Here is a 27,973-nt window from a genome sequence, read left to right on the forward strand (position 1 = left end):
AATGTGCCCCACCCCAAAAAAATTCAGTGATTTCTTCAGAATCAACAAATGTCAGTGTAACAAACACTGGTCTCTTATATAGGCCACACCAACAATGACACACCTGAAGGGGTTCAGACGATTAATTAATTAACATTCCTCTAGCAGAGGGTAAGGGACTTTATGCAACCAATGGAAGTTGAGTCCTCCGTTCTCCTGCCGATTCAAACTTGGCCAGCCTTAACACACACGTTTGCCATAGGAGGCAGACACTCGTCTGCTTCTGCATTTGGCAGATGCTACTACTACTAGTACTGTCTTTGGCTTCATTCAGCGAGATGGGTCCCGATGAGCTGTGTGTTGCCTTTAATGTTGGATCAAGCTTTCGGTGCATAGCCGTTCATGAAATGGTCGCCACAATGACTCCAACACAGGGTCTGACTCTCCCAGTCTTTCCCGCTTTCACTGGGGGTGTAGAGAACATTCCTCCAACTCAGGCAGCACTCAAGCAACACATCAAGCGCATTTGATACCTGGCCAACTGTTGGAACCAGGCATTGCTCCTGGAACCAGAGGTGCCAGAGCCATCCGACTGGGGCTGGACAATGGAAATAGCTGGTTGGCAACCGTTTTGGACCAGTCTCCCTGAAGCGTCAAAATTGTGCCATGAATTGATCCGCTGTCACTGCACGAAAGGGTGTACTGAACGATGCAAGTGTGCCAATGCTGCACTCAGTATTATCACAAATACTGGTCTTGTTTTTCTCTTTCCTGTACACAAGATGTGACCATAAAGAACCTTGAACCTTGATTATTGTCATTTATTATTAATATAGTATTAAAAATAGACTACCACCACAAGTTTATTCTGTTAATTTGTTTTGTATTATTCCTATTGTCACAAAGTGGAAGTAAAGTTGCAGTATAATCCAGTGTCCAAGCTGAAATATAAGTATTACTATGTAATTTGACCTTGACCTTCATTTAAATGTATGCCCTTGGGTTCTGGCAATCTCCGAAGTATCATCAAACGAATGGGCAACACCAACTTGTAGATGGGAAGAACACCATAACCAATTAAGACCTGCAATGCATCTGCGTCACTTTAGATTTCTTTGGCTATTCAAAAATAGCAGATATACAAGCTAAAAAATTAAAAAATAATTATTTTTTTTCAAAAAATAAAATGTAAAAATCGACAGTATTTAGTTCCTAAATGATGTGTTTGACATTTAGACCTAGCGGACTGGTGGCCATCTTGGATTTGACCTCTCAGAGGTCAGATCTGACTTCCCTCCACATCTGAAAATTAATATTATGGTATTTACTAACTATGCTGAAAGTTTCACACTTCCTACAAAAAGTGCATTGCTAATCCGCTGCATTACAAGGCAGTAAGTCCACGGTGTGAATTACCAACGAGCAATCAGAGTGTGCCACTATGATTGAGACATACAAAGGGGCGACTGTCTGTGTGTTTGAATAAGGAGAGGAGAGAAGAGGAGAGGAGTAATCATCCTTTGGAGACGTGATCTCAATCCGTTTCTTGCTGGTTTTATTTCAGCAGTAAAAAACAAAAGAGCCAGGATTATTCATTCACAGCCCAGGGTTAAAGCCTCGATACAATCACTGTATTTGTCACTGTGTGTGCCCGCTGTGAAAGTCTGTCAGTCAGTCCATGCAACCGTGTGTGTTGTTCACGCTCGTTCATGAGCCCACGCTGCATGTGATGTGCAGTGCATGCTTGCTCACAGTGGTGTAAAGTAACTAAGTACATTTACTCAAGTACTGTACTCAAGTTCAATTTCGAGGTACTTCTACTTTACTGGAGTATTTCCAATTGTCTATACTTTTACTCCACTACATCTCAGAGGCAAATATTGTACTTTACTCCATTACAATTATTTGAAAACTCATTATCATTACACTATAAAACACACATTAACCACTTAAGCCCCATTTTGTACCTCGGCTATTTTCAAACGTTTCAGTACTTTCACTTAAGTACATTTTGATACCAACACTTTTGTACTTTCACTCAAGTACATTTTGAATTCTGGCGTTCTGGCATTCTGGAGTACTTTTTCCACCACTGCTTGCTCATGAGTTCCATGCGGCACGTTCAAGCACGATGCTCGTGTAGTAAATCACTGATAAGGACCAAGAGAGTCACACACACATGGCCTTGATAAGGTTACATAGGGTGATCTAGTCTCGAGTCTGACAATTATTAACTAAATAAGCAGACAGACTAACAGACTAACATTCTCAGAGAACAACTCTGCCCTCAGGTACAGAAACCAAATCTGTTGATGACCAAAAGAAAAAGCCACGCCAAACTAATGGAGAGTAAAGGCTGGATTTGGTTGGTAGTATACATTTATGTGAGTTGTCCATCCAAAGTAAGAACATTCAGGATCCAGTCATGTTAACACCTGAGGCGATTCTTTAAAAAAATCTAAATCCTAACAGTTTTGGGTAAAAAATTTAAACTTTTTTTTTGGAAGATTTTTCAAAAATAGCAGATCTACAAGCTCATAGCGCGGCACTCGGTGCCGCGCTATGAGCTTGTAGATCTTCTATTTTTGAATAGCCTAAGAAATCTAAAGTGACACGGATGCGTTCCAGGTCTTAATGGGAACGCTTCTGTGTGATTTTTAGATTTATTTGGCCATTCAAAAAATACACGCTCATAGAGCGGTATGCGCTTGTATATCTGCTATTTTTTGAAAAATCGTGAACATTTTGTGCAAATCTTTGAATATGTACTTTTTAAAGCGAACATTTGCTTCTAGGGGTTCCTGGAACAAAATATTTTACAAATGTTCACTTTAAAAAAAAAAAAAAATATATATATATATATATATATATATATATATATATATATATATATATATATATATATATATATATATATATACACATAAATATATATATTCAAAGATTTGCACAAAGATTTGCACAAATGTTCAAAAATAGCAGATCTACAAGCTCATAGCGCGGCACTCGGTGCCGCGCTATGAGCTTGTATATCTGCTATTTTTTAAATGGCCAAAGAAATCTTAAAATGACACGAGATGCGTTCCCGGCCTTAATGGGTTAAGCCTGAGTTAAACTTAGTTGCACACCACAAATAGCAGATCTTCACATTGCGAGCTTTGTAGTTGTTAAACTGTTGAACTAAATATACACGACCACAATGGAAACAAGTCCACAGGACTTTTTTGTGTTATCCTTTTAGCTTTAATGTCATACTGTACCTCGTGCTGTTAACATCTCTGACTAAAGTAATCAATCAATCAAAGTATATCACCTACATAGTTTATGAGCCATCACTACCTTAAAAAAATATTCCAGATAATTCCACTCAGCCCTTCTGCAAAGCCAACATGACATGTAACCAAAAATATGGTCATATACATCAGTGTATATCAACCCTGGCAAACGTCCCAATTTTGGGCCGGGGCTACTGCTGAGGTGTGCCGCGCCGTTTGAAGAAGGTTTGAAAAAATTTTTTTTTTTTTGGAACAATAATAATAATCAGGCATGCAAACAGCCCCGAGGTGAAAAGGACCCTGGGATTTTTTGGCTATGCCAGGTGTGCCTTGGCACAAAAAAGGTTGATAGACACTGATATACATGATATCACACATGAATTATGGAACATCATTAAGTCACCAAAAACATTTCTTTTTAAGAGATTTGTTTCTCCAACTTTATGAAATGCTCAATCTCTGGGAAAGGGCTAATTGAAAATGCACTTGAGAATCTAAGCTTCATAAAATATATATATAACATATAACACCTATGCCCCACAGGACAATCCAACCAAGATTGCGCATCCATTCAATATGCATAAAATACCTATACACACACAGACACAAAATGCATGTAATCCGCTGGAGAAAACGGGGTGACATGGACAGCTTTGACGTGATTAGCTGAAAAGAGCAACAGCTGATGCTAATCCCACTCTCACACTCAGATTAGTAGGGGACGAGTGGATATCTCTCGCCCCGGCTCAGTCCTGCTAGCACACTGAGAACATGGGCAAATGGGATAAGAAGTTATTTAATCAAAACACAAGAAGCATTATCCAGTCACGGCACAAGAGTATAGTTTCCTTGGTAGAGAGTACTAGAGACAGTGATGAACGTGCTTTTTTCACAACTCGTATGAGCCTAGAACATTGGTTCTCAAAGTGGGTCCGTGAGGGAGTTCCAGGGGGTCCGCAGCTAAATGATAGATAGTTAGGAACCAAATGGACCCTTATGGGTCTGTAACTCAGAGAGTGTACAAATGGAACCAAATGGACCCGTTACTCTGAGTTAAATGAACATAGATTTTACAATATAAATTGGGGTCCCGGAGATAGAAATGCCATTAAATGGGGGTCCGTAGCCAAATGCATGTAAAACTGGGGGTCCTTGAAATTAAAATGGTTGAGAATCACTGCTAGACCCATACAACTCTTCTCTTATGGGGGGTCCCTGACATGTCTTTTCAAACGGGGGTCCGCGGACTAATAAGTGTCAATTTGGGGGTCCTTGACGTGAAAAAGTTTGAGAACCACTGGCCTAAAACAGCAGTCATATATCCACCTGACCTCACCTGATACAGTGCAAGTGAATTTAGACATTTTAAACACATGTAACACTAGATTTCATAGGACAAACATACTTGAGATACAAAAAAGACAAACTTATGGAAGAACTGGATACTATGGTTAGGTGTGATGTGATGAATACAACAGTAAGCAAGTACTGCATACTTAGTTACAATAGCCTCACTTTTGCTTTAAATTTCTAACGAAACCAAAAAAAAAAACATATGAAGCTATAAACAAAACCAAGTAATAACGGAGCTTTCAGAACGGTGTGGCTCAGCTGTCCCAGCAGATCTGGTGTCGGCCGGGATATGCAAAGCAATGCATCTCTTTTTTGGGGGGGGGGAAGTGATGTAGACTGTCTGTTCCTTTTTCCCGCAAACCTCCCCTGTGTGTTCCTCTAAAATGGTTATCAGCAACCAGAGATGCCTCTGGCTTTGAAGGGGCTCAGTGGCTGCCTGTTTTGAGTAGCTCTCCTGTGTTTCTTCTACTTTCTTTTTCTCAACTTTTCTGTGACATTTCTGTGTATATGCAGCTTTACTTTACATGTAAATAGTTTTTCATAGTCTTTTTTTTTGTTAGGCAGATGTTAGTCCAATAGGGGATGATGGCATTGCAAATAAAGGGCATGGCCCGGCAACAGATTTGGCAGGAAATGAATGAGCGTCTGTTTTGGTCGTCATAAAATAAATGTTAGAATCATTAATGCTACAGGTGTCGTAAACTGTCAAAGGTCTAGAGTAGTAGACCTCTCGGAGCTTTCAATTTCTAACAGTCCATGTTAGCTTGGACCGCCAAATCGCTGCTTTTTGTTTTATGCTTTTACATTCACTTATATTATTTTTTTATCCTTATTCATTTTGGTTCTAGAATCTTCCTGTGCTTTAGTGCTATTGCTGCTGGGACATCTGAATTCCCCTCCGAGTATCAATAAAGGTTTGGCTGATCTCATCTGGTTGGTTGAAGATTATCTGCACTCCTTTCATGCTTCCATATTAACCCATTAAGACCTGAAGCCGATTCTACAACGTTTGCTTTAAAACAATATATTATTCAAAGATTTGCACACATTTTCACGATTTAAAAAAAATAGCAGATATACAAGCTCGTAGCCGCGCTACAAGCTTGTATATCTGCTATTTTTGAATAGCCAAAGTGTAAAATAATGCTTTTTAGCTCAAATCAAAAAGTGACACAGATGCGTTCCAGGTCTGAACTCATTGAGTGCCATTGACGTGTTTCACGTGTTTTACCACAATGGCGCAACGTGCCAATGACGTGTTTGACGTTTTTGAAAATAAATAAATAAATCATTATCTGAAGATTTGCTGCTCCATTCACTCCTTGTTTAACTTATTACTGAAAAAGGCTGTATCTCGGCTCCTAAGCACTTTTTTTTTACTATGAATTTTTGGCCCAGACATGCTATTTTCAACATCAGACAATTAATGTCAACAAGGTCACGATGACCTCACCACACAGTGCAACCCTCAGTGATTAGCACCCACCAGGGGATCGATTATACTGGAGATAAAAATGCTGCGACTACTTGAAAATCTAAGATAAATTGAAAAATCTCTGGCACTGGGACCACATAGCCAGAAATAATGCTGGCACTCAATGAGTTCATGGGTTAAACACAATTGAATAATGAAATGTCTCTTTAAAACTGCAAATTGAGTCACAAATCCCTCCCTGCCCAAAAACCAGGGCAAGCACGCAAGCAAGCATACGCTCAGGTGCATGCACGAGCAGGTCTTAAAGGTCACACTCTGATTCTCAAGACGAAATTCAACTGAAAATATCCTCCCAGTCATACAGAGATAATACAAGACAAGACGCCAACTAGCCTGCATGCCGTCGAATGAAAATAACGGTACAAACCGGTGGCTAACCAGCATGCTATCAAGGAGCACACGGCGCCACACTGTGTGTGTGCCTGTGTGTGTGTGTGGACATGGCAACTCAAGACAAACCAGTGAAAATAACATGAATAACAACTCCTCTTGGCTGATAAATTATGCATCTGCGTTGCTTCCGGGGGTTTCCACATCAGTGGCCGCAGTTAGACCCAAGCTAGCACCGGGACTCGGCCAGAACAAGAAGCCGCTGAGTGCGCATCGGAGGAGGGAAAACGCCAGAGGGTTTAAGGAGACGGAAAACATCCAGAGAGAGAGAGCAAGAGAGAGAGAGGGTGGAAGGAGGCACTGCTGAATCAGCACAACTCAACTAGAGGAAACACACACACACACACACACAGCAGCATGCACTCACACACTTGCATGCACAGCAATACATGCGGAAGAGACGTCGTCTGCACGCGCACGCTCACACGTGCACTGCACACACACACTGGGTAAACGTTAACACATACTTGCCCAGGCAATGTCCCTATTCCGAATGCAGTACAAATACAACAGGTGGGCAGACTTTCATTGTGCCACCCAGGACAAACTGTATAACTACAGAATGTACAGTCTTCTAGAAGAAGACTACCTAAAACTTGACTTTCCAGACTACTGGGCAAACATATTGAGCCCACATAGTCAGACACCACCTCTTGTACAAATTCATGTCTTCCTAAAACATAAGCAATGCTATTAAAGTGTGTGAGCGTGAGTGGTTGTGTGCACGTGCGCGTGCGCGTGCGTGTGTTTTGATCGAATACTTTATTAACAGTTTGCAAAGACAAGCACAGAGAAGTACAGTTCAATACAAGGTCTGTTAAGAGGATTTTAAACCCAAGAAAGCACTATGGTTTGTTTCCGTTGGGGTCCTTTGTACTCAATTCATCGTGTGTGTGTGTGTGTGTGTGTGTGTGTGTGTGTGTGTGTGTGTGTGTGTGTGTGTGTGTGTGCCATATATGGAGGAGGCGATGCTTCCTGTATCCGTGATCTGTATTCTGAAATACTTGTCGTTGAGTTTTTTCCAAGTTTGTGCATCTACTATTGTTTGTGTTCAAGAATTTATTGTTAAAATGTGAACGCAAATAAAGATGTTAAATGTGTGTGTGTGTGTGTGTGTGTGTGTGTGTGTGTGTGTGTGTGTGTGTGTATATATTTATACATAAGCTTTGTAGCTGGGAGCCAATACTCCCAAGTTCTAGTCACCAGATACCTCTGGAAACTCAAGACAGAAGCACTTCCTAGAATCCCTACACACACACACACTCTGCTGGGAAGTTCCAGAGAATTTGACCTATCACCTCAATATAGGAGTACTGACACACTGAAAATGTAGGCTACTGAACAAAATACAGGCTATGGAACAAATCTAAAACTAGGCTGCCCTAGCGCGTCTGATATCTGGTCTAGAGGGCCGGGTTTAAAATCTCCGGAGAAAAATTCCGCGAGATCCCCATTGGTTCACCGATCTGTCCGTCAGTCCCCGCCCCATGCCCCTCCTCCTCCCCAATGTGCAGCATTGAGAGCCCTGACGTCACGACATTTGGAGCGACGCCCACTGCACTCTGGTTGGTTGGGGAAATGAAACACTTCCTATGCCAGGAACGTCAACAGGCTGGTCCAGGCTCTTATTTTTGGGCAAAACGCGAAGGAAAATAAAAGCCTGGAGATCGAGCTAATCTAAAACAAACACGACTGATTTAAAGAGTCAGTCAAAACCATGGACCACTTTATGCTAGTATGTTTACAATGCTTTCATGCACCAACACAATGTTACACAGTAAAAATCCAGGGTGTTCGTTTAACTCTGTGTGTAAATATTGACCCATAATGGAGTGTTCAAAAAGTCTCTGGACATTCTTGTGTAGAGTCACACAGGCAAGTGAACTCAAATGAGTTGACACTGAACTTGGCTAGATTCAGTGGTGGAAAAAGTACTTAAGTAAAAGTATCAATACTGCAAAGTAGAAGTACAACGTTAAAAGTAAAAGTCCGGAATTCAAAATGTACTTGAGTAAAAGTACAAAAGTATTGGTCTCAAAATGTAAGCAAAAGTAAAAGTACTAAAATGTTTGAAAATAGCAGATCTACAAGCTCACAACGTGACGCGTTGTGAGCTTATAGATCGGCTATTTTCCAAAGTTGGTTAATGTATGTTTTTTAATATAATAATGTATATCTGCAAAGTAACTAAAGTTTTCAAATAATTGAAGTGGCGTAAAAGTACAATATTTGCCTCTGAGATGTAGTGGAGTAGAAGTAAAGGTATAGACAATTGGAAATACTCCAGTATCCAAGTAAAAGTACCTCAAAATTGTACTTAAGTACAGTACTTGAGTAAATGTACTTAGATACTTTACACCACTGCTAGAGTCAAACAGGTAAGTGAACTCAAATGAGTTGACACTGAACTTGCCTAGATTCAACAAGGAGCAACAGCACAGACGAAAAGGGCGTTGTGATGAAAAGCAACAGGCTAGCTAGCTATAGCAATGTAGTAAGAGGTCTCAAGCCATGAAGATCAGTCGCTGTGTTTGAAAGCCTTGCTGATACAAAAAAACCCATGGCTGCTCCCCGGGTAAAAGAAGGACGTGACTCTTCTCTGTCAATTAAAAACAGCTTCTCATATAGAGCTCTAAAAAAAAAAGAGGGCATGATATCACTGCCAAACCATGCCCGGAGGATGAAATGTAACCTAGCCTACATTATACTAGCCTTTAGACATGAGCAAATCATAATACCCACTTAAAGTAATACTAGGTAACTTAAAAAAAACTAAAAACTAAAGTTAAATTGTAGGCCTATATCTTTTGTGAGTGGCAAATGTTTCACAACACCCACTCCATGAATTTCACCCCCGAAAGCCTTTTATAAACATATTTTCTATTGAAAGTGGACAGGGGCTTCTTTCCCGCGAAAATGACGTCATCCGGCCGGAAACGGAAACGAAAATGCACCGGTTTCCTGTCTGTATATAATATTTGCTTCTGGGGGTCCCTGGAACAAAATATTTTGAGATGGGGGTCCGCGGCCAAATACATTTTGGGGGTCCTTGACATGAAAAAGTTTGAGAACCACTGACATAGTAACATAAGTCTTTTAAAAAAACAGTTAGGATTTAGACGATATTTTGAAGAATCGGCCTCAGGTCTTAATGGGTTAATACAAAAAATCCCAAACAAAAGTTGCATGTCAGCTAAATCCTTTTGGATCCCATGTTCCCTTGCTAGGGAGAGAGGGAACAACAACCGCATCTAGCGAGCAAGCTGTGAAGGCAAACAAGAGGCAGACTCTTTGGAAACAAAATGCTAGTGTTGTTCTGTCACAACTTTCTGGGGAAATAAACATTTCAATCTCCTCCCCGGAAACAAAAAAATACACTATCGAGCTGTGAAACAAAGCAAGGCATGACATTCTATTTGTGCCGTCTGCAATTTTCCCATTTTCTCTTTCGCTTTTTCATCTTCTTCGCTCTCTCTCCTCGGTAGTCCAGTGACACGCCCCTGTTTCCATTTCCCCTCCTTCTCTGCTCTCTCTGCTGCTTTTGAAAAGTTTTTTCGTCACTATATGATATCATCATCACAATACAGAATTATCTGGTAAAAAAAAGTGATATTTGATTTTGTCCAAGATCCCCCAGCACTAATTAACGCATCTGTGTCATTTTTTTATTTGAGCTAGCATTATTTTACACTTTGGCTGTTCAAAAATAGCAGATATACAAGCTCATAGCGCGGCACCGAGTGCCGCACTACGAGCTTGTAGGTCTGCTATTTTTTGAAAAATCGTGAAAATGTGTGCAAATCTTTGAATATACATATTTTTAAAGCGAACATTTTAAACTCAAATCTTTGCTTCTGGGACCCCCTGGAACAAAATATTTTGAGATGGGGGTCCGCGGCCAAATACATATCATTTTCGGGGGCCTTGACATGAAAAAGTTTGAGCACCACTGATATAGAAACATAAGTTTTTTTCAGAATACTGTTGGGATTTAGAAGACATTTGTAGAATCGGCTTCAGGTCTTAATGGGTTAAACATAACCCACCAAAGACGCTAAAGAGGGGAAAGGGGGGGCCTGAACACAGGAAGCTCAACTGTGAACGGTTCCCGTCTCTACGTCATGAAAGAAATCGTTCCTGGGAATGTCACTAGGTCAGCAGTGCAAGGTGCCGACATTGCCAGGGTCAAGGGTGCATGAATTTTCAAAAAGCTTTCCCTCTGTATATGCCGCAGGATAAACTAACTAATGTGTGTGTGTCTATGTGTGTGTGTGCGTGTGTGTGTGTGTGTGTGGTCATTGCTCCAGGCCAAGAATTCATTTCAAATAGCCTGATTTTAATCTCTTTTTAAAAGGGGGGTCGGGGTGTGTTAAGACACGGAATGAAAAAAAAAGAAGAAAAAGCGGAGTTTCATGTGCGAGTGTGAGGAAGAGAGGCAAGGGGGGAGAGGAAAAAAGAAGACTGGGTCAATTCCAACATCACCACCAGCTGCTGCACTTTGTCCTACATCCCCCCTTAAGAAGCGTGCACTTCTCTCCCTTATCTGAAAGGGACCCCCCACCCCCTCTTGATAGGAGCTCATGAATAAACTCCACAAAACAACATATTTCAAGCAGAACAACAACAACAACAAAAAAACAGGAGGAGTGTCAGAGTTAACCAAAATAAATTCCCCGTTCATCTTTCCACCGACGTTCTGGGCTTTAATTAAGGGTCTCCTCTGCTAGACCAGATTTAGTCTTTCCCCTTGTAGCCCCCGCACACTTCACCTCCCTCCATCCTGCTCCTCCCCTCCCCTCTGTCCAGAGAGTCTTCTTGGCTTGGCCAGTGATCCGTGAAGTGTCATCGGACCTGCCAAAATGAGGGCCTCGTTGTCGCTGGCTTTAGTGGCCCATTGTCGCCCCCAGACAGTGTCCCAGGATTCGACAAAACGAAGATGGAGACACATTGGAAAAGAAACAGTGGCTTGCTGGCAGTACGGCCGACGAAGGAAGGGGGGGGGGGGGGGCGGGGTGTTCGATGGGAGGAGGGGTACCATATGGGGGGGACCGTGCCGTCAACAAGGCACAAACGTCCCTTCAAGAAGGAGAGCAAACTTTTTGCACAATAGGGCCCCTTTGGAGAGCCCTGGGGTAGTCGCGGCTTTAACACCCAGCGAGAGGAAGTCAAGCGGAGCCATAAAGCATGATGAACCAGAGGGGGGGGGGGGGGGACAAGAGCCTTTCCATCAGCCAGCCAGCCAGCCAGCCAGACACACAGCTAGCTTACCAGCCTGCGCCGCGGCGCTAACAAAACCCCCTTTCTCTCCTCCCAACTCCTGGCCCCTCAAACATTCGACCATACGCACATTCTTCAGTGACATAATGCTTTTTTAAGCCATTGCCCTCTTCAACCCCCACCAGCCCCCTCCACTCACTCACCTCGCCCGCCCCCCCCCCCTCCCCTTCGCCAATTACTATTTGAATATGAATACGAGTGGAGGGGTTAAGTGTTTGTTTTCCCTCTACGCGGTGGTGAGAAGAGACGGAGGAGGGGAGGTCAGCCCCACAGCTCTCGCTGACATCAACGCTCTGTCCCATTGATGTGCCTCTGGTTAGGTGTTTGCCGAACGGGCCCTCAGGGCTCATAAAAGCTGGCGTGCCGTGATGGGAGCCATAAAACGCAACTCTGCTGCATCGCAACGCCCTGAGGGAGCTAACAGGATGCTAGTTTATTAACAACACTGCTGCTGCACTACGTTTTGATAAGGGTGGGTGTGTGTGTGTGTGTGAGAGAGAGAGAGAGAGCTTTTTTTCTCTCCCTCTCTTGTATCTTTGTACTCACAAGTATAGAAAGATGAGGAACATTAAAAAACCTTTTAGAAACGTTCTAAGAGGCTGTTTTATGGTATATACAGAGATAGACAATGTGTAGTTTAAGGTTAGCAGTCGGAAGTCTTCACGAGTTTCACTCTACAAGATGGTTTGTCTGCATGTCTTTTTATTCAAAACATTTTGTTAACGTGCAACCTTTTGCTTTGCATTTTCTCTCTCTGTATGAATTCTGTGTGTGTGTGTGTGTGTGTCAGACAAAAGGGACAGACACTGTCCGGAGTGTCCAGAGTAGATCTAGGTCATACTTTCTGCCCATTGCCCCTCAGTGATGAGATGGCTCTGGTCAGGTGCTCCGGAGCCGGGGGGGGGGGGGGGGGGCACAGAGTCATTCAGGAAGAGGGACAAATCCCCTGGACCACCACAGCCCCCCAACACACACACACACACACACACACACACACACACACACACACACACACACACACACACACACACACACACACACACACACACACACACACACACACACACACAGAGAGAACTGAAGCTCCTCATTGTAGTACGGGACAAGATAATAAGCACGCAACCACAGCCTAATTCGCTCCGAGGCAAGCTTGTGCCAACTAGGCTAGTTAGATGAGAGAAACAGTGGGAGCTGTATGGGACCCGAAAAACACAACAACATTAGATTAGAAGCTGAGAGAGCCTCACACAGAATGTCATTTACAACTACGTCAGTGACTCATGTAATTTCACTACGGAGTCTCTTAGGCTGCCCTACAGGGACCAGGGAAGGGATAGGTAAATCTAATTCTTTCGCAAATTGCAGTCAATAGACACCACGAGAGATGCACGGCAACAAACAAATAGCGGTTTCGTGTCACTTCCGAGCAAGTACATCAATCAACTCCCCACCAGGGTGAACGGCATAAACGGCTGACGTAGCGAAACATTAAACGGAATAATGGGGAATTAAGCATAGAAGGGAGAATGTGCAGAGAGAAGGAGAATGTAATATGTGCTCAGAGAAAGTTTTGCCCCCCTGTCACAGCATGCCTGTCCCACTTGGGGAAAGATGAGTTGTGTGAGAGAGTTAAACGAGACAGATTGTCAGAGTCTCGTTCTGGCTTCTGAGCCAGCAGACAGGTGCCATGTCTTCCTTTCATCGCCCCCCCATGGAGAATTTAATAATAAGCAGCCAATCATGCGTCTGCGCTAGTCACCACGTTTTACATAAGCCAGTCAGATACCCATCATCTCACCCAATCAGCCGCCAACTCGCTCACGCAACCGAAAGATTGATACACTTTGTTGCGTGCGGTGTGCGTGCACCGAAAATATCAGATGTACAAGTTCATAACGTGTTATTTTTGGTGTGCAAAACCTGCGCACAACTAAGTATAACTAAACTCAGGCATTTAGTGTTTTCCATCTACTACCTGCCTGCCAGGAAACTTTTTTTATTTTAAATCACTGCCATAACAGAGAGAGGAGAGAACTGAGAGAGAGAAAAGACACGTACGGGAGAGAATGAGCTATACGGCTGCGCGTGGCAAAGAAAAGAAGGGAAGAAGAGACGAGAGGAGAGAAGAGAAGGGTGGCTTTACGACTTTTACTACTACCTCGCTCTCCCTCGTCTCTTATTAATTCATTCCCACTTAAGCGTTTCCTGACACTCCCGGGGATGAAACGGCGTATTTTTTTTGCGTTTTTTGACACCTTGTTATTCTTCACACTTTCAATTACGGTTATACTGCAAGCCTCCGGTTGGGCTTTTATTTTATTTTATGGGTCTTCTTTTATGGGAAAGAATCAGTGTCATTTTTTTATTTATTTGGCTATTCAAAAATCGCAGATCTACAAGCTCGTAGCGCAGAATTACGAGCTTGTAGATCTGCTGTTTCTGAATAGCCCAAAGTATAAAATAATGGTTATAGCTAAAAAAAAATCTAAAATGACATGCGTTCCAGGATTGAATGGGTTAATGTAACTCTTGAGAGTGTCGGGTCCATTCGGCTCCATTCGTACACTACCAGATTTACCAATGGATATCTTCCTCTCATGGCCAAGCCCCCCCGGCCTCCCCCCCCTCTCTCCATTATCTCTCTGAAGCCAGGGGCTGTTTGGCCATGGTGGTAATCTCTCCGTGTATGTGGGTCAACGAGCAGGGCTTTGCCTTCGTCACTTGGTCAGGACAGACTGCACTGTGGGTCATGACCTCCTCGGTACCCCCCCCTGCACACACACAAACACACACACACACACACACACACAGGCATACGCGAGCTTGTGTGTGTACACACACCAACATACAGGGAGGGCCAAAAGCCTGAACCCAGGGGGAACACTTACATGGATGGATAAACACCCACACAGACCAACCTACGCAGACGAGAGACAGACAAACTACGCAGAATACCAATTTTGTAATGATCGCAAATGGTCAACAACAGATGAGCAGCGTACAGAGTTCACAGAGTCACCCGTGACATTTTACGTTATTTTCTCTAAAAGGTTCTATGACATTCATTTGAACTTTTTTTTATATTTTATGTTTTTTGGGGGGTTTTATGACCTCAATTACACCCAAAAAAAACAGAACTTTGAACATTCAGTGGATTTTCTGTGGTCTGGGGTTTTCTGAATAATTAGGCTGAAAAGTAATCTGAGTTTGGCCCTTGGAGTGTGAAGTCATAGGCCATTAATCCCACCCACTCTCCTCCTCGCCCCTCCCCTCCCCTATCCTTTCCTTTGGGGTAGGGGGCGGAGCAGAGGTGATGATTGACAGGCAAAATCCCTCAGCAGCGACACCCGCAGGCAAAGATTTCTTTTTTCATTGCAGTTGAAAAGGCTTTAGAAATGTGAGAGAAAAACACCTGCAATGGATAACTGGAGTGGAATTTTCAGTTAAAACTTTTTATACACGTTTGAAGGACCATGACAAAGACTTTTAATGTGTTGTAAAACTGAATGTCATGAAACCTTTAAGAAAAGGCTATATTGAATAATGTCACATTTTGTTCATACATGGCAGCTCGTCAGTCATCAGTTTCTCTACCATCTCTTTTCCTGTCTACTACAGCATCAATCCATCTCTTATGCAACCGTTTTGTTATGTCAAATAACCAGTGACTCATCTGGTATGTTCATGTATATTCAGTGGCTATGAACATAGATTAGAGGCACTTCCTGGACCTGTGAGAATGGCATGTTTTAGCCGTGTTTCCGATTAGATATGAAACACACACAGTTACACACACAGTCACAATGCCAACCAGGAACCTCGGTGCCGCGCTATGAGCTTGTATATCTGCTATTTTTTTAAAGGCAAAGTATAAAATAATGGTTAAAGTGTCTAAAGTGGTCTTAATGGGTTACGCTAAGTGTTGACATTTCACACACACAACAACATGATGGACTCCCTCACATTCTGCAGATAATACAAACAAAAACAACCTCAATGACATTGGAGTCCACAAAAAAACGGCTTCACTTATTAGGTCATTAAAATGTATTAATGAATTGCTTAATTAAGTAATTAAAATGTGTGCGAGAAAGAGAGAAAGAGAGCACGTCATGGGAAATTAGATGGATAGATATACTGATAAGATAACAACAAAGTGTGGGTTTGCGCCGTTCCGAGCTTAAATCTCTCTTTTACACACACACACACACACACACACATACACACGCGCAAATATCAAAGAGCTCTAATTAAGCTGCACCACATTCTAGCTAATTATCTTCAGGATCATTAGCATTCCCTAACATAAGCCAGTACTTTATCTAAGTGAGAACAGGCCATCATGAAATATGCATGATTTATTAGTCTGACAAAGAGAAAACACAAACAACTGCAACAAGGCAGGGAGAGGGAGCGAGACAGAGCCGCCGCCTTACCCTCCCCCCCCTGCTGAACATCCAAGGTAGCAGATTGCATGACAGCCCCCCACTGTCCGGTACAAGTCCGCTTGTCAGGCAACATTACCGCACTGACATCCAGGTGAATGGCGTTCAGATAGCAATGCCGTCTTTGAATTTTACATTTTTATCTCACGATTTTGTAACCCCATTTTTTTTTACACCCAGTGCCAATTGTCTATGTAATCCTGGGCGCTACACTCCCTCTGCCAACCTAGGACAGCGTCCCCTGCGGGAATCGAACCCAGGACCTTCTAGCTGTGAGGCGACAGCGCTACCGACTGCGCCACCGTGCCCCCAGCAATGCTGTCTTACAGGGAGGGAGGGATATGGCACAGGGGAGGCAGTGTTGTTGCTGTTGGGTTTAGTTTGCTCACCCAGAAAGATCCACCGCCCAATTCTCGAATTGTGGCGCAGCGTCAACGCAAAACGTAGGGCCGTCACGATTACACATTTAAGTTGACGATTAATTATCCCTCAAATGATTGCGATTAACGATTTAATTGCGTTTCTGTCGTTGAAAATCAATGGAACATTATGAATAAAAACTTACATTTCTGTTTGGCTTTTTGCTTTCGGAAACAAAAGTTGCACAGGGCAGATATAACACATATTTAATCACTTTATACTTAAAAATAAACATTAATAGAGGAAATAGCCGATCTATAAGCTCAAAACGCGTCGCCTCGCGACGCGTTTTGAGCTTATAGATCTGCCATTTCCACTATTTTTGAAAATATGACATTTTTTAACATGGAATTGATTATGACGATTATGCAAAAATAATCACGATTATATAAAACAATTGCGATTAGACGATTATGTAATAATTGTGACAGGCCTACGCAAATGTCGAGCGCCGTCTTGTTGAGAGAGAGAGAGAGTGAGACGGGAAGTTTGGCAGGGAGCCATCCCCAGCCAAAATCACACCCAGTGTTTCCGATTCCATATCGTTCCAAAGGGGGGAGAAAGAAGACAAATGAGGGTGAAGAGAGAGAGAGGAAGGGAATGGCTAGAAAGAGAGGGAGAGAGAGAGAGAGAGAGAGCGAGAGAGAGAGAGAGACTTCCTTTATTTCTTTTCACTGACCCAAATGCTTACGAGAGGCTTTTCTCAAGTGGGAGAATTCCTGCTGATGACACAGTTGTTGGAAGATAAACATGCAGAAGCACTGAGCTGATATCTTTTTGGAAGACTGTCCACCTAAACACACACACACACACACACACACACACACACACACACGACTGCCATGATTGATGTACTGGATCACTGACTATCACAGTGCATCGTGGTCACTCACATCATTTCCCATGCACACTCAAACAGCCTGACTCTGTATTTCCTTCCGACTGTAACTAAATCTCTGCTTACCTCTCCCATTCTCAACCCCCACCCCACATAAACCCCCCCCTCCCCTCCCACCCCAACCTTCTCAATCAATTTCTCTGATTTCCTCTTTCGGTTCAAGTCTCCTGGGTGACCTTGGAGGAGCATTGGATGCCAGTGTAGTGTGGTTAAAGTGCAACATCAATACGAGCCGACGGAGCTGGTTAAGTATTAACCCATTAAGACCCGAGGCCGATTCTTAAAAAATGTTTTCTAAAATCCTAACAGTTTTTTGAAAAAAAATCTTACATTTTTATTTTTAAATATTTTTCAAAAAATAGCAGAGTGCTGCGCTACGAGCTTGTATATCTGCAATTTTTTGAATAGCCAAAAGAAATATTTAAGTGACACAGATGCGTTCCAGGTCTTAATGGGTTAAATGGGTGGGATGATGATGTTGCCGTCCACTGTGATAGGCTTAACGCACACACAAAAAAACACACACACACAAAAGTGCAAGGAAGAGGAAATGCACGGTCAGACCTGACAGATCACTCATGGTAATAAACGGTGCGTTTCAAAGTGAAGAGATGTACTCGAGCGATACATGATGACACTTTACCATTCATTCTGTGCAATCGACTACTTGCCAAGGGGATAAGACCACACACTTAATATACAATAGCGCTCTGATTCAGCATTAGTTTATATACACACACACACACACACACACACACACACACACACACTAGGGCTGTCAACTTTCCTCAGAAATGATATTCGAATATTGGTCTTAAAAATTTGCAGATATTCGAATATATTCGAATATTATTATTATTATTATTATTAAAAAAATATATATTTTTTTTTTATTTTATATTTTTCTTTTTTTTTGGACAGAAACAATACAAAAAACAATGTATTGAGTGCTCGGATCCAATAAAACATATTTTGTTTGTTTTATAACTTGATACATTGTTTTTTGTATTGTCCCTGTCAAATAAACATCAGGGGAAAAAAACTTTTTTTATTCTAATATTAATTTTCATATTCGAATAGATACATATTTTCCCCATATTCGAGGAATATTTGATATTCGGATATTAATTCACCAGCCCTAACACACACACAGACACACAGCGGGGGAAAGGTAGGCTTTCTCTTACTATGTAGGCCTATAATGACTGCGTAATCGTGGACGGATGGGATTGCGATAACACACCAGGAACATTTCATTCATTTCAACACCCAGCTGAAATGAATCGGGAGTTGATTTATAGATATCAAATCTGGAGCAATTCAAAAACAACATGCCCGCTCGTTAACAGCGTGTGGTAACAACAAAGGGTGGTTTATATACATGACATGACATGATTTGTAATGATCCACCCAGTATTACTTGGGAACGCTTGTGTGTACCGCCAAGCTACTAATAGCTGTTCTCTGTCCCCGTCTCCTCGAAGCATTGTCAAGTGCTCCAAGGACTCTTTGGATAATGTATCAATGAATGGGCTCTTTCATCAATGCCTGACCATGGATGGAAAGGGAGTCGGAGACTCCGAAAGCGAAGTGACTGCAACTCGGAAAATCAATTGAATTGATGTGCCAGGTCCGGATTGTTTTGTGCGTGTGACACACACACACAAATTGAACGCATAATGGACATAACCCGGTCTATGTATGCATAGGTGTATAACAGACAATGGTTATGTGTGTGTGTGTGTGTGTGTCTGTACGTGCGTGTGTACGTGCTGATAGTTGTCCGTCGGTGGGTGCTGGTGGTCATACGACGTGACTGACTGATCGTGCGCGGATAGCCAAGTAGGGTTTCAATGTCCCCCCTCCTGCTCTAATGCATTCCATTTGGAAGGTAGTGAGGTTGGAGGGCAAGAGGCAGAGATGAACCCGGACAGACAACCCTGACAAGACACGTCCAAGCTGGAGCAAAAGCCACACCCGTGATGACAGCCTGCGTGAGTGAGCGCATGTGTGCGTTGACGGCCGATGACAAAAAGCATGTATGACTGCTGGTACGCACTCATGGCCATCCCATCCTGTCTATCCTGCAAGTCAAGAGTATGTGTGTTGACCCATTAAGACCTGGAACACATCTGTGTCACTTTTTGATTTGAGCTAAAAAAGCATTATTTCACACTTTGGGCTATTCAAAAATAGCAGATATTCAAGCTCGTAGTGCGGCACCGAGTGCCGCGCTATGAGCTCGAGTTTCAGAAAACTGTTGGGATTTAGGAGACACTTGTGTCTCAAATGTGTGATGAAAAACATCCAGGACCAGGTACGTATGTATACTGTGCATGGACTCTGCCTGCCTTGGCAGCGTTCCCTCCTCAACCCCTAACAGCTGCTCTGACACGTGTGCGCATTCCTCACTTCCATGACGCCACGACGACGTCCCTCCAAGGCACTGCTCTCCTTCTTCTGCCGGTGGAAATGGAGCACTAACAGGCTAGCTGGCTGGCCAAAGATTCTCATACCTCAGAGAGCTAACTGTAGGGTCGGTGTCTCTTGAAGCACAACCCAGAGCGGAAGGTAGCAAAATTGTATTAAAATGAAAAAGGCAGCCAAGTGATTACTTTGAAACTGGTCCTTAAATCACACAAGAAGAAATGGATTCAGGGTGTATTCACATTTTTTTTGCCAATGTTGCCAAATCCGTTCATACAGGAAAATGGGTTTGTTGTCAAAACAACCAAACTTAACAATTTTTTGAGCGGTCTAGTCAGTGAATGGGAAACACTGATCAATACAGTTCTGGGAGAAAACCCCAGATTTGGATAAGGAGAAAAGTTTAAAACCAATGAACTAGGCTACATGAGCAAAGCACACAGCATTATTAGCCTTTGAAAGAAATGTGCCCTGAGAACTAAATCTGATTGATTGCATTTAAATAGATCTGTCTAGAGTCTATTTTAAGCTGGGGAAGTCAGCGGCGATAGAGAAGTCAAGTATTTCATTGACGTCCAAAGTTAAACGACTGGCTGCGATATCGATCTGAATATCAACAAACAAATATGCCCCTCTCATTAGCGGTCATAAAGTTGGTTTCTATAAAGTACAGAGACTGCCTATGCCAGTCAGGCTCGAGTTAGGTACACGGATCACAATGGAAACTAACCTTTTTTAGCGTTTTAGCGATTATCCATATGGCTTTTCTTTTTTTGTAACGTACTGTGGTACTATTAAATTGTCAATAAAATATTCAATCAAACAAAGTTTTTTCACTTGGAAATGTAAACAGAATTCGGTGACTAACACCATCGCGCAGCAACACATAGATTAGGCTTTAAAATCTAGATGTCTTTGGAGACAGAACCCCGGGTACAGCGGGGCAGAGAGGTGTGCTATCCGGAGACAACAGGAATGTCTGATAACGGATGACACATTTCTCCAGGTGACATGGAGCCAAAGGCATCCATTGAGAGAAAGAGGGAGAGAGAGGGTTGGGAAAGAGACTTGGGGGAAACGAGATGGGTCGATCTACAGAAAAGGATGACTAATGGACAGACATGCACATTCTTGTGAAGATTTGTCAGAGCTGCTTATTTTTTTGGCCCTTTCAGTGTGTCAGTGTGAAGAGCAGAGGAGTTTTGAGGGTTCAATTCAAGTTCAAGAAGGGGAAACTTCCTCTGCATATCACCAGCCAGAATTTGGCTAGATCTTAAGTTTCCACTTATTTGCCCCCTTGTAAACCTTCATCCATCTCTTGCTCCATGATTGATCAGGTGGGTTTACTTTCCAAAGTGCAACAAATCTGTCCCGTCCTTAAACCCTCTCTTTGATAGACAGAGAGAGAGAGGGAGAGAGAGAGAGAGAGAGAGAGAGAGAACCCTTTCTCTGATAGACACAGAGAGAGAGAGACACAGAGAGACAGAGAGAAAGAGAGAGACACGCTGAGGAGGGTCTGTTATCACATGCCTGCCTGAGTTTATCCAGGATTACGGAAGGTATTGAAACCACAAGCAGATAAATGCAAATCAAACCAGCATCACTCACTGACAAGTGAACTTGGCAGCCAAACTTAAGTAATCTTGCTATGTAAACCTTACCTCACTGACAAAGCTTCACTCTTTATTAAAAATACCAAACCTTTGACTATTGCTGTTGTGACTCAAACATTCATTACGCCCTGACAAAACTGAGACCTGGGAAATTAGAGGTAAACGACTGTCCCTGGGGGCGCAATGGGGGGGGTGGGGGGGGGGAGGGCAATAACTCATGAAAATTAAAGAGATAATTAACGCATCATGACTGATATGTTTTCGCTAAATACCTTCATAATTCAAACTAAATTATTACACCCGTCATGAGCTACACGACCCTGATTATAGTTTTATGTGGGGCCTTTTAAAAGTGTGAATCGGTGTCATGTCATTACAAGGTCATGGTGACTGCCTGGACCCTCACAGGTCTACAACCCTGAGAGTGTACAAATGGAGCTCAACCCAAATGGACCAGAGTTCAATTAACACAGGGATTTCACAGGGTAATTGGGGTCCGTGGCCTAGTGCGTCGTGCATATCAAACTGGGGGTTCTTGCAATTGCAAAAAAAAAGGTGGAAAGCCACTAATACTGGGTTATTATCACACCCGTCCAGCGTCTTGCAGTCGACTTTCGCTTAATTTGCGCCAAGTATAGGGAACAAATCAAAACATGCCCGTGCATATCCTAGCTTAGCTGCAGCGCTGCCGTGAAGTGGGGCTGAATTCCTCCGCGGAGGAGGAGGGGGATGTCCGGGTGATTTACGCCACAACCCGGGGAGGTAATAGACTGGCAGTGGCTGGAGAGAGAGAGAGAGAGAGCTTCTCGTTCACGCTTCAGAGGGAGCGAGGTTAAGGAGTGGGGGGGGGGCGGGGGGGGGGCACAGTGAGAGAGGATCACATTCACAACCCATTTGGGCTCCCTGAAAAACGCTGCCAATGGATTTCAATGGCCCCCGACACGATTACACATCTACTCCATGTTTATTAACACACGCACTGCATTGACAGACAGACAGACAAGACCAGGAGTCCCTCTGTACTTCACTGTAGACCAGATACCACAAGCTCTGTCATCGCACCCATGCGCACGCATGCATACACACACACACACTCCAGGTCAGGACCAGGAGTCCATCTGCACTTCACTGTAGACCAGATACCACAAGCTCTGTCATCTCGCGCACACACTGCACTGACAGATACACACACACACACACCCTCCAGGTCAGGAAAAGGAGTCCCTCTGTACTTCCCTGTAGACCAGATACCACAAGCTCTGTCATCGCGAGTGCGCACACGCGAGTGCGCACACATGAGCACACACACACGCGCACACACACACACACACACGCACACACACACACACACACACACACACACACGCACGCACAGCAGGTACAAGGTTTCCCCCCTTCTATTTTAGAAAAGGGAATACGCTCCATTGCGCGCGGACTGTAGTGTGCACTACTAATGATTCCAACCTTCAGGTTTTTCTCCGACTTACTTGTCATACTCGGCGTTGTCCTTGTCGCAGCGCGCGTCCTTGTGCTTCTGCCAGTCCTTGCCGTGCTTGCAGGTGGTGAGCAGCACCACGTCCTCGGCGTTGTGCACGTGGTACAGGGCGTTCCGCGTGTCCGAGCCGATGCCCGTCAGGTAGCGCTTCCCCTTGAACACCAGCACGTACTTCCTGAGCGGCGGGATGGCGTTGTACTTGAGGAAGCCCCGCTCGCCGCCGGTCCGCGGGTGCTCCTTGGAGAAGAGCGGGATGGACACGTCGAAGTGGGGCCGGAAGTTCTCGGTGCTGATGCTGGCCTTGGCCAGCATGGCCTGGCCGATGTCGAAGCCCAGGTCCTCCGTGTAGTCCGGCCACGTCCCCGAGTACAGGTTGAATATGAGGTGGTTCCTGCCGTCGTTCCAGAGGGGCAGGTTCTGGACCTTCAAGGAGATAAGAGATTCAAGATGTTTATTATCACAAGGAAGTACATGTTGTATTCAAATTGTGTTTCAGATTCAACTTTTTTTGTTTACTTGGTCCGCTCTTTTTTCCACCAAACACCTCTTTGCCAAAAAATAGACGATCTACAAGTTCACAACGCGAGGCGTTGTGAGCTTGTAGATCGGCTATTTTGTGGCTAAAGTTCTCCTCAGAAAAGGGATGCTAGGGTTCAAGTGGTTAAGGTAAAATGTTTCATCACATCACACAAAGATTTGGCGGACCCCCTGTAGTAACTCTGAGGATCCCCTAGGGGTCCCGGACCCCCTGTTGATAACCCCTGGTTTAGACTTATTTAGCAGTCTTTCACAAACCTTGGTCTTCAGGTTGTGCACGTACTGCGGCGACAGCTGGTCCCGGTCCAGCGTGTCCAGGCTCAGGACGAACAGACACGCCTGTCCCGGGTCCGAGGTGTAGAACCGGGACGCCTCGATGGTCGACAGGATGTTCTGATAGCTCTCCGAGATCTTCTCGCCCTTCTGCTGCGGGTAGACGTAGACTTTGAAGCCGCCGCTCCTTTGACACTGGGAGAAATCGAAGCAGGAGTCCATGCGGCACCGCTTGGCCTTGTAGACGCCGGCGTTGACGTCCCTCTTCTGCCTGGGCGAGACGTGGAGGTTGTACTCCTCGGTGTCCGGCTGGTCCCAAGGCAGGAAGGCTTGTAAGGGGTCGGAGAAGTGGGGCCAGGGCTGGTTGGGCCGGTAGCCGTGGTGGCGGCTGCGGTCATGGTGATGCCGGCTCCTGCTGCTGCTGCTCGCCGCTGGAAGCTGGACCCCTCCGAAGCAGAGGAGCAGGACCAAACACGCGCCGGCGGAGAGCAGGATTAGATAGCGTTTCTTGGCCTGCATGGGTCCTGCGAGCGGGGCGCGCGTCGATTGCGAATGAGAAGAAGTCGGAAGAAGTGGCCCGAAGTTCTTAGGCTCCTCTCACCACCTCCTGCACCATGCCCTGCAGGAAGGGACGGTTTATGAACACTTTTGTCCCAACAGCAATTTGGGCTCTTTAACTCTATAGGCCTATGAACTGGACTAATAGTTTTAGTTACTTATGGGTCTATGTGCAATAACAAAGGGTGATTATTATTATTATTCCCAGGGACACCTTTTAATGCTTTTTATGCTTATTCACAATATATTTTGTATATACATCTCAGTTTTATCCTGTGCCCCCCATCTTTTTATGGTGTGTTTTTTTTTTACTTACCTTAATGTATGCTTGTTTTTTTTTAACTTACCTTAATGTAATGCCTGTATGAACTATGAGATATCTGAATGTATAAAGCATCTATATATCTCTCTCTCTCTACCTGCTACTCCGCTCCATCCTCCTCCGGCAGCCGACGACAACGATCCCGAGCCTGCAGCCGCGTCTCCTCGCCCCTTCTGCCGCGTATTCCGTTCACAGATCCGGCGATTGATCCAGAGCATGTGGGCGATTTGATATGAGTTGTCTTACCTCTCCCTCTTTTATTTTATTTGTATAGAGTTTCTTCCATTGCACAACGGTAACTCACACAGCGGCTTGTTGTAATGCACCGAAAGAAATCAGTGCTTGCCTGGGGCTGGATCCACTTGAAACAATCAGATAATATGCCTTATTTCCCTCATTCAGGCTGTGATCTAGTGATCTATTCAAATGTATTAAAAAAAAATCAAATAAAAAAATATGAGTCGTCTTCCTCTCCCTCTTTTTTTATAGAGTTTCTTCCATTGCACAACAGTAACTCACACACAGCGGCTCGTATGCACAAGAAATCAGTGCTTGCCTGGAGGATCCACTCTGAAACAATCAGATCATATGCGATTCGCTCATTCAGGCTGGCTGTGATCTTCAATTCAAACGTATAAAACCACCCGCCGCGGGTAGAGAGAGGTGTCCGACCAGCCAGTCTGCGATCAACTCCCCCCTCCCTGGTATGAAGAGCAGCCGAGGGTCCCCGTGGCTCCGTCCAGACGAAGAGGTATCCCACGGGTTTGGATGGAAAGTGGTCAACGCGTTGACCAGGGACCGATCGGCGGTGTAGAAGCCGTCGTTGCCCCCCCGCCCGCGCGATCAGACCCAAACGCCCCGGAGTGAAGGTGTCCTATTCCACGCTATTCTCCCCGGCGTCTGATCACTGCTCCACGGGTCCATGAACGGGATCAGAAACGCGTCGGAACGCCAGGAGCAGCCAGGAGGATCAGCGGTGAGACTGTAACCTCACGAAACCCTGCATTTCTCCTTCTTTATTTAGAAGAAGAATCTCCCCGATAGACCCTCCTCATACGCGCAAAAATAAAACAATCTGAGCAAAGCGGGCAAACTTAACCAGTCGCGATGTGAGTTTCCACGATACACGCAAAAAAATGTTCAAAAGACCAGATTCCTTCTTGATCCTAGTGTCCAATTACCCGAATGCTCAGTTGTTCCGATTGTTAGCCTGTAACATTCCAATCCCGACACGACGGCAGCGGTGTTGCCAGGTTTTGAGAGAGATACAAGCAACCGGGTCTATACCAAGCCCAAAAGAAGCGATTTGAGACACATGAGCACTTTTACAAACCGATATATGCGTCAGCTATTTGAAAACAGCTGATCTACAAGGTCACACATCGTGACGCGTTGTGAGCTTGTAGATCTGCCATGAAGACCTGAGGCGATTCTTTAAAAAATTCTAAATCTCAACAGTTTTTTGAAAAAAATCTGAAAAATATTTTTTCAATATTTTTCAAAAATAGCAGATCTACAAGCTCATAGCGCGGCACTCGGTGCCGCGCTATGAGCTTGTATATCTGCTTTTTTTGAATAGCCAAAGACATCTAAAGTGACACAGATGCGTTGCAGGTATCAATGGGTAATAAAATGTGGAATATTTGGAATATTTTTTTTAAACATTCTAAACAACACAAATGCTCACTGCTTCTTTTTTTTTAAGCAAGCCTAAATAAGCACGTACACTTTGGAAACAAGCCCAGAAAACTGCAACCCGCAACCGAACCAACCAATATTTACCGTAAGCAACTTCACAGAAAAAGAAGCCCAAAAGTCGCTCATAATAAGCCGACGTGGCAACACTGGACGGCAGCTGACGTGACGTCCCATCGGTGTGAAATAGGCTCTTCCCATTGGTTCGTCGGCGGGACCGGAAAGGGCGGTGCTTCAGAATGCACCCATTCATAACCAGAGCACTGTGTGCATGGAGAAAACACAACTTACTTGGAACTGTGCCAGTCAGTAAATCCATAATGAAAGAATATTGCTATTTTTACACATTCAATTATGCTGGAATGTATTGGTTTTTTATTGATTGCTATGTTTTGCAGGCAAAACACACAGTAGGAAATCCAGTGCTTTTAGCAGCACTGGTACTGCTGCACTTCTATAGAACAGACATTGTGCTGGTTTTGTGTTAAATTTGAAATAATTTCCCATTGAAAAAAAGTTGCACATTCATACAAAATGACCAATTGAAATGAATTAGGGTGCTTTCTTTGTAATGGACAGGTATGGTATTTTTGCTTTTCAAACCACACTTCAAGACAAATTGCCCTCAAAGGCTGGACCCTCAAAAACTTAAAATTAACTTTCCCAGAGAAAAATAGATTAATTAATAGAATTAATAAATTAGGTCAACGACAAACAATAGGTTGTTGGAGGTCAACTGTGTGGTAAAGTTTCTCAACCGGTTTCTCAAAGTGACACAGAAGAGGGGACAAAGTGTGTGTGTGTGACAATTGGGAGATTAATAGTAGAGGAATGGCTCTCGTCGAATGTCACCATGCCTCATAAGCCCATATAATCCTCCCTGCTGCCATTTGGTGGCAACCACACTCGGGCTGGGTGAAGAGGCCATTCTCATTTTTTATCGGCCAATTAGCTTAGGAGAGGGGGACTAATTAGTGAGGGCTGGCTGGGAGGCAGGCCAGGATCCTGTGGTTAGTCAGGCCAGCGCTCGTCGTCGGAATATGCTGGTGATGGAGAGGCCTGGGTGCCGTTCCAGAGGGCTGCTCTCATCCCTTCATGGGTTTGCCTGCATAATCAATTGTTAAGCCGTCCATATGAGTTTACATGTCTTTTCTCAACAAGCTAAAATAAAATTAGAGATGGCATACAACAATATTTTGGCATTTTTGTTTCTTCTTATTGTGTGGTTTTACAATGAGCCCCATTAGTGGTTTGTCCTTTTCCTGAATGGGTTTTAGCTGGATTATACTATGGATGTGTTGCTGTGCCTACTATTGTTCAATTACTGAATGCTTGTAATATGTGCCTCGGCAAGCTATGTTGTATCTTTCAAAAACACATCATCCAAAGATGAATGGTAGCAAGCAAAGAAAAGGACAGGAAAGGGACAGTGTCTCAGTTTCACCAATTTATTTTAGCCAAACAGAAATGCCTACATGTTGGCTATAGTCAGTCTTCATCAGAGCATGAATGTAGTAGTAG

General features: G+C 43.9%; 1 protein-coding gene across 1 annotated transcript in view; it reads right to left on the reverse strand.

Annotated features, from left to right (window-relative positions):
- Positions 1–25,987, reverse strand: part of ext1b (exostosin glycosyltransferase 1b) — a 149,898-nt gene extending 123,911 nt beyond the window's left edge. The window contains exons 1-3 of the mRNA XM_080441784.1: positions 24,855–25,987; positions 23,863–24,496; positions 23,060–23,490 (exon numbers count right to left, since the gene is read on the reverse strand). Of these exons, the coding sequence (XP_080297910.1) occupies positions 23,060–23,490; positions 23,863–24,396 (965 nt within the window). The 5' untranslated portion in view covers positions 24,397–24,496; positions 24,855–25,987. The remainder of the gene's footprint in view (positions 1–23,059; positions 23,491–23,862; positions 24,497–24,854) is intronic.
- Positions 25,988–27,973: the final 1,986 nt, after the last annotated feature.

Source organism: Gymnoscopelus braueri (assembly GCF_963280865.1).
Source record: "Gymnoscopelus braueri genome assembly, chromosome: 11".
NCBI classification, from domain to species: Eukaryota; Metazoa; Chordata; class Actinopteri; order Myctophiformes; family Myctophidae; genus Gymnoscopelus; species Gymnoscopelus braueri.